Source organism: Staurois parvus, unplaced genomic scaffold (genome assembly GCF_062004578.1).
Source record: "Staurois parvus isolate SC_StPar_1 unplaced genomic scaffold, SC_StPar_1.0 ptg000136l, whole genome shotgun sequence".
NCBI classification, from domain to species: Eukaryota; Metazoa; Chordata; class Amphibia; order Anura; family Ranidae; genus Staurois; species Staurois parvus.
Genome location: NW_028317932.1, coordinates 7,272,652 through 7,285,331, shown reverse-complemented (window position 1 = coordinate 7,285,331; position 12,680 = coordinate 7,272,652). Strand labels below are relative to the sequence as shown.

Here is a 12,680-nt window from a genome sequence, read left to right as displayed (position 1 = left end):
ACATAAGTCTCTTCCACAATAAAATATTTAAACAATGCAGCTGAAGGCGCCCCCTTCCACTATATGAATGTCTGCCAAATGAAAAGGGAACATTTCCCAGAGACAAGCCCAGCCTGTGATCCTGAGGACTGTGGCTGATAACAATGACGCTACGCTCCGGCCTGCAGAGGGTTAATACTGTGAGCTCCATGGCCAGGCAGTGGAGAGAGGGGGCGGGGCCGGCGCTGTGTGTCTGGGGGAGGAGGAGAAGGCGGGGCCTTCGCTGTGTTGTCCGGGGGAGGAGGAGAAGGGGAGGAGACTCATTCTAGCAGCTGGAGCAAAATAATAATAAAATTAAATATCATCTCTGCCCCGGAGCCGCCGATCGCCCCCCGTCACCCCCCACTGGAGTGCTGCGCGGAGCGATCCCAGCACACCCGGAGGAGGCCGCCCGTCTGGTAAGCCGCGGCTAGGAGGGGAAGAGGAGGGTCCCGGGGAGGAGGCCTCACCAGGGCTGGATGGAGCCGATGGATCCCGTAGCGGGATGGAAGAGGGAGGTGGGAGAGAAGGGGTGTCCGGGCCGCCCCTCTCCGGGGCTGTCAATCAGGGCGGGGGGATCAGGGGCCCCGGCTGCGGGGAGAGCCGGAGCTACTACGCCACAACCCCCTTCTGCAGCCAGCTACCGCCGCCATGAGAGAGAGCCAGGCCCCCCATCCCTCCTCCTCCAGCATCCAGCCTCCCTCAGCCACAGCGACCGGCCTTTATATCCACCCCCCGTCCCATCCCCTCCACTAGCCGCATCCCTTCCTCCTGATTACCAGTGCCACGAATAAGTACTAATTCACCATGAGCGGTACGTAACACCCCCGGCACTCCCTCCCCTGACAGCTCCAGGGCCCCCTCCTCACACAACCTCCCCGGGATCATAGCTCGGTGACTGCCGCCGCCTCCTCCTCCTCCTACTATGGGGTGTGACACCAGGCATGGGGTCGGCTTTATAGGAGCATGTGTCTGCTTGGAGGAGATACAAACATTGGCAGCAGGGATGGAGGTGGGCGATCCCAGCATGTTGCATCTCATCACCCTCCGCTCTGGTCACTATAGATGTCACCCTCTGCTCTGGTCACTATAGATGTCACCCTCCGCTCTGGTCACCATAGATGTCACCCTCCGCTCTGGTCACCATGGTCCCGTCACCCTCCGCTCTGGTCACCATGGTCCCGTCACCCTCCGCTCTGGTCACCATGGTCCCGTCACCCTCCGCTCTGGTCACCATGGTCCCGTCACCATGGGTCAGTCACCTTCCGCTCTGGTGACCATGGTCGTGTCACCCTCCGCTCTGGTGACCATGGTCGTGTCACCCTCCGCTCTGGTCACCATGGTCGTGTCACCCTCCGCTCTGGTCATTATAGATGTGTCACCCTCCGCTGTGGTCACCATGGTCCCGTCACCCTCCGCTGTGGTCACCATGGTCCCGTCACCCTCCGCTCTGGTCACCATGGTCCCGTCACCCTCCGCTCTGGTCACCATGGTCCCGTCACCCTCCGCTCTGGTCACCATGGTCCCGTCACCCTCCGCTCTGGTCACCATGGTCCCGTCACCCTCCGCTCTGGTCACCATGGACCAGTCACCCTCCGCTGTGGTCACCATGGTTGTGTCACCCTCCGCTCTGGTCACCATGGTCGTGTCACCCTCCGCTCTGGTCACCATGGTCGTGTCACCCTCCGCTCTGGTCACCATGGTCGTGTCACCCTCTGCTCTGGTCACCATGGTCGTGTCACCCTCTGCTCTGGTCACCATGGTCGTGTCACCCTCTGCACTGGTCACCATGGTCGTGTCACCCTCTGCTCTGGTCAGCATGGTCGTGTCACCCTCTGCTCTGGTCAGCATGGTCGTGTCACCCTCTGCTCTGGTCACCATGGTCGTGTCACCCTCTGCTCTGGTCACCATGGTCGTGTCACCCTCTGCTCTGGTCACCATGGTCGTGTCACCCTCTGCACTGGTCACCATGGTCGTGTCACCCTCCGCTCTGGTCACCATGGTCGTGTCACCATGGATCAGTCACCCTCCGCTCTGGTCACCATGGACCAGTCACCCTCCGCTCTGGTCACCATGGACCAGTCACCCTCCGCTCTGGTCACCATGGACCCGTCACCCTCCGCTCTGGTCACCATGGACCCGTCACCCTCCGCTCTGGTCACCATGGACCCGTCACCCTCCGCTCTGGTCATTATAGATGTGTCACCCTCCGCTGTGGTCACCATGGTCCCGTCACCCTCCGCTGTGGTCACCATGGTCCCGTCACCCTCCTCTGTGGTCACCATGGTCCCGTCACCCTCCGCTCTGGTCATTATAGATGTGTCACCCTCCGCTGTGGTCACCATGGTCCCGTCACCCTCCGCTGTGGTCACCATGGTCGTGTCACCCTCCGCTCTGGTCATTATAGATGTGTCACCCTCCGCTGTGGTCACCATGGTCGTGTCACCCTCCGCTGTGGTCACCATGGTCTCGTCACCCTCCGCTGTGGTCACCATGGTCTCGTCACCCTCCGCTGTGGTCACCATGGACCCGTCACCCTCCGCTCTGGTCACCATGGACCCGTCACCCTCCGCTCTGGTCACCATGGACCCGTCACCCTCCGCTCTGGTCACCATGGACCCGTCACCCTCCGCTCTGGTCACCATGGACCAGTCACCCTCCGCTGTGGTCACCACGGTCGTGTCACCCTCCGCTGTGGTCACCACGGTCGTGTCACCCTCCGCTGTGGTCACCACGGTCGTGTCACCCTCCGCTGTGGTCACCACGGTCGTGTCACCCTCCGCTGTGGTCACCACGGTCGTGTCACCCTCCGCTGTGGTCACCACGGTCGTGTCACCCTCCGCTGTGGTCACCACGGTCGCGTCACCCTCCGCTCTGGTCACCACGGTCGTGTCACCCTCCGCTCTGGTCACCATGGACCCGCCACCATAGCTCTGTCACCTGTTCTGGTCAACATGGAACTGTCACCATGTTTCTGTCATCCTCCACTCTGCTGGTCTTGTCACTCTCTGCTTTGGTCACCATGGTCACATCACCCTCCACTCTGGTCACCATGGTCCTGTTATCACCTCTACTCTGGTCACTGTGGTCTGGTCATCATGGTCCTGTGACCATGTTGTTGTCACCCTACATTCTGGTCCCTATGGTCTTATCACTCTCCACTCTGGTCACCATGATCCCATTACCATCCACTCTGGTCATCATGGTCTATTAATTCTCTGCCTTGGTGATCATTGTCCCTTCATCACCCTTTGCTCTGGTCACCATGGTCTCATTACCCTTTGCTCTGGTCACCATGGTTCTGTCACCTTTCACCCTGGTTTCCAAGGTCCTGTCACCATTTATTTGGTACAGCTACTGTAAGGCTCATCTGGTCACATCTGTTTTGCCTGGGATGGCCATAAATAATAGAAGGTTGGAGGGCAGGGTAAACATTGACCATAAAAATAGAAATTTACATTTTCTCAAAGGCCATCTAGGATTCTTGCTAAATTCTTAGCTGATATTTTTTTATTATTATGATTATAATTATTGTTCTTATGGGATAATAATAATGGGTTAGAAAATGGGGGCAACAAATGTGATTTAATGGTAGAAGCTGATAATGGCAAGTTAGCCATTATCAGCTAGGTTAGCCCGTGACAAGTTACTTTGTTTATTGATACCTGTCCCTTCATTCTGGTTATTTTACAGATCAGGCCGAAGAAGATATGGCCAGCGAAGAAGGAAAAAGTAATGAACCCGAAACCAAAAAAAAGGGCAAAGCATCAGGTTCACAGGTAATTTTTATGTTCTAAACATGCATTTCATTAATTAAAAATTAAGTTCTTTCAGTCTGTTCATCTCAATTTTAAAGTCCAACTCTGTGCAGGATTACCTTCATAGGTTTTCAGCAGTCAAAACTTCTCATTTCACTCACTCGCTATGTCCTGCAAATTAATTTACATGCCAAAGAAGTCCAGCTCCGGATGTACTTCCTGGACGCTCTGGCTGTAAGTGCTGCAGGTCTCATAGACACTAGCCCAGTGGTCATATCTCTGCCCCCTCTCCTTTAGGCCATTCACAAATCAAAGCCTGGGGCTAATGTCTTCTGAATAGTAAGGATGAGAGGAGCGGCGATAAACCCATAGCACTGGGTTCTATGAAACATGCAGCACTTACAGCCAGAGTGGCCAGGTAGTAGAGCAAGAACTGAAATTACTCCAGTATGTAAACTGATTTGCAGGAGATAGAAGTATGCCTGCATGACAGATCCTCCTGAGGAGCGAGAATGGTGGACTGGAAACCTATGAAGGTAATGCTGTTGTGCTTAAAATGATCTCAAAGCCTCTTTTTTTCATTTTTATTAAAATAAAAAAAGAGGTTATACTTACCTGCTCTGTGCAGTGGTAATGCACAGAGCGGTCCCTTACCTCCTCTTCTGGAGTCCCCCAACAGCACTTACCACTTCCTGCCGGTGCCCCTGTAGTACAGCAAGGCATTTGCTGTGGGGGCAATCGCGCAGACACCCTCCCGAGCTGGGCTGTGTGTACGCATAGACACACACTTCTTGGCTCAGCCACACCCTCTGCTCCCTCCACACAGGATGTGACTTACAGCAGCAGGCTTCTATGACATTAAAATAAAAAAACTCAAAATTTCAAACCACTGTTAGAAATAGTTACAGTGGTGGACAGTGCTCCTTGTGTGTAGGAGAGCCCTAAGTCTGTTGTCAGAGCATTGGAGATATGGTAAGGGTGATATTTTCTGCACTCGGTGAAAGTGTAAATTGTAAATAACATGCAGCGATTTAGAAGGTGGCATGCATCTCCAGAAATTTTTTTTTTTTTTTTTTTAACCCTGCAGATTTTTTTTTTTTCACTGGAGTTCTTCCTTAAAGTGACTGTTTCTTATGTAGTGAGTGGCGGGGCCTCACTTTGCGGTCTTCAACAGCAACAGTCACCAGTAGAATGTTTTTTTTAGCACCCCATACTTCATGGAGTGTTAAATGCCTTTGTTGCCTGCTCTTTGGTGCAGTTCCCTCTTCCAGCTCCTGTGTCACTACAGGACACAGTAGTTTGCAGGGGCTGGTGGTAAGACCCACAGCTGGGGCCAGGCACAACTGGAAGTATACCCAATGCATGGATTATGTTGGAAGCGGCAGCTTTTAAAGAGTGACGTAAGGACCAACTGTCCATCAGAGATGCAAGTATTAAAGTGAACCTGCGACCAGACTATAAATACTATAATATTTCCATATTCTGAAAAAAATAGTAAAAGCACTTTAAAAGAAGCCCACATTCACCTCTGTAGCTATAGGCATTGTGGAGAAATTTGTCAGCCTGCCAGCCTTCTATTTAAACAACCAGCAGGTGCTCCTAGGCTGTTAGAATTCGAATTTAAACTTTGTTCTGATCTTTGAGAATGAATAGCTTCACATTAAGACCCTGGTCACACTGGATGCGATTTGCATGACATAACACTTGCAAATCACATTCCAAATTGCAGCCTATTGTCCGCAATGAGAGTAGTCATGTTGGTGCGGTCGGATCCGCACCGATAGCTAAATTAGCACATGCACTACTTTTGGTGCTATTTGCATAGATCTCTGTATCAGATGTCTTGCAAATCGCACCTGAAATCGGCATGTTTTCCAACTTTGAAATCGTGCGACTTCACTATAAGTCGCACGATTTCAAATTCGTGTTTGATGTGACCGGGGTGTAAGGCTAGAGAGGCCAGCTTTGACTTATTTTAAAGGCATAGTCCACCTTTTACGAAATGTAATATATGCACTCATTAACCACTTGCCCTCCGGAAGATTTACCCCCTTTATGACCAGGCCATTTTTTGTGATATGGCTCTGCGTTCCTTTAACTGACAATTGCGCGGTCATGCAATGCTGTACATAAGGAAAAATTGATTGAAAATGTATGTCCTTTTTTCCCCACAAATAGAGCTTTCGTTCGGTGGCATTTGATCACCTGTGCGTTTTTTATTTTTTGCATTATAAATAAAAAAGACCAACAATTTTGAAAAACAATATTTTTGCTAATAAAGATGTCCAATAAAAAAATGTAAAAAATAAAATTTTGTCATAAATTTAGGCCACAATGTATTCTTCATGTCTTTGCTAAAAAAAAAAAAATCCCAATACGTATAAATTAATTGGTTTACGTGAAAGTCATAGCATCTGCAAATGGCGATATATATTAGAATTTATTTATACACACACACACACTAACTAGTAATAACGTCGATCAGCGGCTTCTAGCGGGACTGCGGCGGGCATTCTGACACTGGGTGGGAACTGACTAACTGCCACTGACATCCCCAGTGACACTAATACAGTGATCAGTGTTAATAAAAAATCACTGACACTGTACTAATGGCACTGGGCAGGAAGGGATTAGCTTTTGGGTGATCAAAGGGTTAACTGTGTGCTGTGTGTGTTTGGCTGTGTGCGGTTTTACCTTGGAGACATTCTGTTTTGTATTTCTCTGCTGTGCAGAGAAATACAAAACAGCATGTCCTTGCTGGCAGAAGAGTCCTGTGTTGTTTACACACAGGTCTCTCCCCTGTCAGCTTTGCATGGCAATCGCCGGGTGCTGGCGGAGAATCTCCAGCCGGGACCCAGTGATTGACATGCCTAGCTGCCAATGACGGAGCAGGTAGGGCGGCACGCATGCTCCCTACCCGCAAATGCAGATCACGTATACATACGTGCTTTTGCGCAGCCCTGTAGCAGTATTTCTGCTATAGGGCAGTAGGCAAGCGGTTTATAAAACAAAAATTTGCATATATTAAATTTTTTCATTGATGTTTGCATAGCATTGCAACCACAATCAGTGGATCACAACGTAAAGGCACAGGCTCCTGAAGACTGTCGCCATCCCCAGGTCCATATGAAGGTGCAGACTTTTTGTTATGGGGCTGGAGGAAGTAACCAATGGACTACAAGTGCAGTGGTGCCACCACACTTGTGTGGCACGTTCTGAGTCCCTCTGCTGTGGTGGTAGATAGGACTCTTAAGATGTAAATGGATGATGTGGCTGTGCAAGTTCAGGTAAGTGGAGGTGTTTTGAGGGTGGGGTGGTTAGAATGTGGACATATTTTATCCTACATCTAAATATTCAAAAACGTTAAAACTGTTCAGAAAGATGTACAGTATATATGTGAAACTCTTTTTTGTCTAGGAGTGAGGAGAAAGCTTATACTCACCTGATCCTTCAATCCTCCAGAAAACGATATTCCCCCACAGTCCGATAGTGGACTGGTCCTGGTCTATGGAGTAAAAAGGTCAGGACCGAGTATGAAGGCCCTTTACAAAATAATCTAGACTGAGTGACTTGGGACAAAGAGAATGCAAATTTTCTTAAATACCTTCTTCAGCTCTGTGTATACAAAGGAGCATGGGGGAGCTCGGGTCCATATGGGCATGGTATTGACACAGCCCCAGCTGATCCACATTGGCTCATAATTGATATGATCCAGAAATATTTAGACTGAATAAAGCACCTGGACCGGATGGCATACACCCACGGGTCCTTAAAGAATTGAGCTCTGTCATTTCAAAGCCATTGTTTCTTATTTTTAGGGACTCGTTAATGACTGCCACAGTACCACTGGATTGGCGTAAGGCCAATGTGGTGCCAATATTTAAAAATGGATCAAAATCTTTACCAAGTAATTATCGATCTGTTAGTTTAACTTCTATAGTTGGGAAGACAGTGGAGAGTTTAATAAAAGACCACATAGATGAGTTCTTGCAGGACAAAAATATTTTAAGCAACAGACAGCATGGGTTCATGAAAGACAGACGTTGTCAAACAAATCTGATTTCTTTTTATGAGGAGGTGAGCAAAACCTTGGACAGAGGGGTGGCGGTGGACGTGGTATACTTGGATTGTGCAAAAGCGTTTCACACAGTTCCCCACACACTGCTAATGTGTAAGGTAAAGTCTACGGGCTTGGAAAAATCTGTATGTAAATGGATGGAAAACTGGCTAAAAGATCGTATTCAGAGAGTAGTGGTTAATGATTTATACTCTGAATTGTCTAGGGGTGTCAGTGGTGTACCCCAGGGTTCAGTGTTGGGACCCTTACTTTTTAATATATTTATAAACGATATAGGGTCTGGGATTAAAAATCCCATTTCAGTCTTTGCAGATGACACCAAGCTGTGCAGTGGAATAATGTCCTTACAGGATGTCTCCAATTTACAAGCCGACCTCAATGCTCTGTTTAATTGGGTAACTATGTGGCAAATGAGGTTTAATGTTGATAAATTTAAGGTTGTGCACATGGGGGCTAAGAATATGCATGCATCATACATACTAGGGGGGGTACAACTGGGGGAATCGATGGTGGAGAAGGATCTGGGGGTTCTGGTAGATCACAAGCTTAATAATGGCATGCAATGCCAAGCTGCGGTTTCTAAAGTGAGCAAAATCCTCTCTTGTATTAAAAGAGGTATAGACTCCAGAGAGAGAGATATCATATTACCTCTGTACAAATCATTAGTAAGATCTCATCTGGAATATGCAGTTCAGTTTTGGGCACCAATTCACAAAAAGAACATTGGGGAACTGGAGAATGGGCAGAGAAGGGCAACCAAACTGATAAGAGGCATGGAGGAGCTCAGCTATGAGGAAAGATTAGAGGAACTGAATTTATTCTCTCTTGAGAAGAGATTTAGGGGGGATATGATTACCATGTATAAATACATCAGTGGTTCATATAGTGAACTTGGTGTAGAGCTATTCATCCTGAGGTCATCATAGAGGACAAGGGGGCACTCCTTATGTCTGGAGGAAAAGAGATTTAATCTCCAAATACGGAAAGGTTTCTTCACAGTAAGAGCTGTGAAAATGTTGAATAGACTCCCTCAAGAGTTGGTTCTGGCCAGCTCAGTGGATTGCTTTAAAAAAGGCCTGGATTCTTTCCTAGATACACAGAATATAACTGGATACTAACATTTATAGGTAACGTTGATCCAGGGAATATCCAATTGCCTCTTGGGGGATCAGGAAGGAATTCTTTCCCCTGCAGGAGCAAATTGGGTCATGCTTTGCTGGTGTTTTTTTTTTTTTTTTTTTGCCTTCCTCTGGATCAACTGTGGGTATAGCGTTATAACTTTTTTTTTTTCTTCTTTTTTTTATGGTTGAACTAGATGGACTTTTGTCTTTCTTCAGCCATACTAATTATGCAACTATGTATGCTCTGGGCTTGATAAAGTCAGGAATAGTCCACAACTCAAGACAGCTGAAGCACAGGGGTGCTGGACTGGTCTTGTGCTGGGAGGATTAGGTAAGTATATCTCCTTTCTCCTCTTCCCTAGACAAAAACAAGCTGTTAACTCGTGCACACTGCATGATAAATCTTTTTTTTTTTTGTTTTTCTTTCTTTGCATACATTGGGGTTTATTTATTAAGCTGGAAAGTGCAAAATCAGACTCACTTCTGCATAGAAACCAAGCGGCTTCCAGGTTTTATTGCCAAAGCCAAATTAAACAAGCTGAGGTTAGAAGCTGATTATTTTTTATGCAGAAGTGAGCCTGATTTTGCACTCTCCAGCTTTAGTAAATATACCCCATTGTTTTATGACGATGGTATGGACACAGGTGCGCTTTAAGTCTGCTTTTATAGGTTTTTTTTTTTTTTCTTTCTAAATGACTGATGCTCTTCAAATGTCATCTGTTGCTTCCTGTAACTTGCTCTGTAAAATTTGCAGAAACGTTTATAGAAAACCTAAGATGTTTTTGAGACTGTGACCACTTCCTGTTAAAGATCTTTTGTTAGCGCTGTCAGATGGAAACACACCCATCCTCTCTGTTCTCTCCCACTCTCTTTTTGACTAGGACTCTCAGCCTTCTCCCTTGGCTTTGCTAGCTGCAACCTGCAGTAAAATAGGAACCACTGGGGAAAATCAAGCCTCTGGACAGCAACAGATAATCATAGATCCCAGCCAAGGGTTGGTTCAACTGCAAAACCAGCCACAGCAGCTGGAGCTGGTTACCACTCAGCTGGCAGGCAGTGCTTGGCAAATAGTCGCAGCTGCACCTCCCATCTCGAAGGAAAACAGTATAGCTCAGCAAGGCATTTCAATAGCTGCGAGTACAGCAGGTTCGTCTACAAGCAGCAATGAGAATTCATCGCCAACAAAAACTAGAGCTAGCACTTCAGCTACAGCCCCTGGGCAGTTCCAGGTCATCCAGGTCCAAACGCCTGGAGGGAACGTGCAGTACCAAGTTATTCCTCAAATACAGACTATGGAAGGTCAACACATTCAGATCGGTCCTGGAAATGCCACCGCACTGCAAGATTTGCAAGGTCAAATCCAATTTATCCCCGCTGGTAACAATCAAGCCATTATCACTGCTGGCAACAGAACAACTTCTGGAAATATTATTGCACAGAACTTAGCGAATCAAACTGTTCCTGTGCAGATTCGACCTGGAGTTTCGATACCACTGCAGCTGCAAACCATCCCTGGTACTCCTCAGGTAGTGACTACCTTACCCATAAACATAGGAGGAGTGACTCTGGCTCTGCCTGTGATCAACAGTGTGTCTGCTGGAGGAACTTCAGCACAGATTGTTCAGTCCACAGATGGCGGGGTTACCAATGGAAATCAGCTGGTGTCTACACCCATCACAACTTCCTCTGTCAGTACCATGCCTGATTCTCCCTCCTCCTCTGCCTCCTCCACCACCTGTACAACCACTGTGTCTACCACTCTGACTAGCAGCGACACCCTCGTCAGCACAGCTGAATCAGGCCAGTTCACGGGCACACCAGCAAGTACAGAACGTACAGCAGAAGAATCTCCATCCTCTGTTGCAGAGTCTGAATCTCAAAGTAGCAGTCAGCTTCAGGCAAATGGACTTCAGAGTGTGTCTGATCAGTCAAGTTCCTTGCAGCAGGTACAGATCGTGGGGCAGCCAGTTTTACAGCAAATTCAGATTCAGCAGCCACAGCAACAGATTATACAAGCCATACCACAGCAGTCTTTTCAGCTTCAATCAGGACAGACCATACAGACTCTTCAGCAGCAACAGCTGCAAAACGTTCAGCTCCAAGCATTAAGCCCAACGCAGGTTCTCATAAGGGCCCCAACATTAACCCCATCGGGTCAGATCAGCTGGCAAACTGTGCAGGTTCAGAATATCCAGAGCCTTCAGAATTTGCAAGTTCAAAATGCTGGCCTGCCACAACAGCTCACCATCACTCCAGTGTCTACCAGTAGTGGTACAACAATTGCTCAGATTACACCAGTTACAGTTGCTGGTACCCCAATCACTCTCAATGCTGCCCACTTTACATCTGTGCCTAATCTGCAGACGGTCAGCGTTGCAAATCTTGGTACAGCTGGAGTCCAGGTTCAGGGGGTTCCTGTAACAATTACAAATGTTGGAGGTATGTGTCATCTTTGCATATTTACCCATGTCTTCTGTCTTGCTGAATCTTGGCATCACTTGGACAGTGGAAGGGTTAAACACTAGCACGCTGAGAACACATAGGTATATGTCAGTGTCTCCAGCATTGAATACAGTTCATGTATATGCTGTAACTGAAAGTTCCTGGTTAGTCAGTCTAGCCTAGCCTGTATTTTCCATGCATGTGGCAGCAGATTGTACTAGTTTTTACTTTGGCCTCCTTTGGCAAGGAACATCAAACAATAGTTAGGAACTGCTGGAACTTTTTTGCAAGTTTTAAAATCTGCTTATAAGAGCCCATATGCATTTCTGCAATGTAGTAACGAACCGATTATTTAAAATGGGCTGCTAATGCACCCAGCACACTCAGAATCAGAAATGTTCCATTTTTTAATTTACTATCGTGCATTGCTATGAATTGTGGCACACTACAATGGAGGTACATTAGGGTGCCATTCAAACTGAATGGCATCACACCAACAAGCGTAATGTGTGTTACCACAATGCAGAAGTGGGATTCAACCCTACATTTGTGTCCCTTACCCCTATTTAATATTTTCTTTCATACCTCCTTCATTCATACCTTTTAGGCCCGAGTGTAGTGAGGGGTATATAGTCCTGCTAGCTTTAAAATGTAACACCACTAGGTTACTAAAATGGGAAAATCTCCTATTTTTGTTTGGGCTAGAGTTCTTCTTTAATTTCCAGAGCTGCAGAATAACTGCTTTCACCATAAAATATTTGATATGTGAATTGCCTTTCTTAAAGTGTATTTGTCATAGGAATAATATGGGGGCTGCTACTGCTGACCTCCTTCTGAAAATGAGTTGCCTGGCTGTGTGTTGCATAGACACGGAGTAAGAATGCAGCCAGCAAGTCAGAGAAAAGCCAGAATTCATTATTGCCATACTCTGTCCAGATCACCAGCTCATAGTATTGCTGTTAAAGCGTCCAAATGACCGCCAGGCAGCTTCCAGGGTAACACAGCCTTTCTGAGCAAAGTTAGTCTTTTATCTAACGTTTGCATTAGAGCACCTTGCTGTCTTTTTCAGTAAGATCATTTGGGAATACCTTTTGCTTTCCAGATTTGTAATGCATGCCTATGGCAATTCTTTGACACATTTAAGCAGCCCATAGATCACATGATTTTCTTCCCTTCCATCAGAAAATTGCTTGATTCCCCCATCAACACAGTCAGTGCTGATGTGGGAATCCCTCCTGCTGATCTCTTGTGTTTTGGTGTGGG

The 12,680-nt window shown here is 47.4% G+C and overlaps 1 protein-coding gene across 1 annotated transcript in view; it reads left to right on the top strand.

Moving 5' to 3' along the window:
* The first annotated feature begins 278 nt into the window (after window positions 1–278).
* SP4 (Sp4 transcription factor) overlaps window positions 279–12,680 on the top strand; it is a 38,123-nt gene continuing 25,721 nt past the window's right edge. Inside the window, exons 1-3 of the mRNA XM_089673154.1 lie at window positions 279–437; window positions 3,712–3,797; window positions 9,857–11,414. Of these exons, the coding sequence (XP_089529280.1) occupies window positions 3,729–3,797; window positions 9,857–11,414 (1,627 nt within the window). The 5' untranslated portion in view covers window positions 279–437; window positions 3,712–3,728. The remainder of the gene's footprint in view (window positions 438–3,711; window positions 3,798–9,856; window positions 11,415–12,680) is intronic.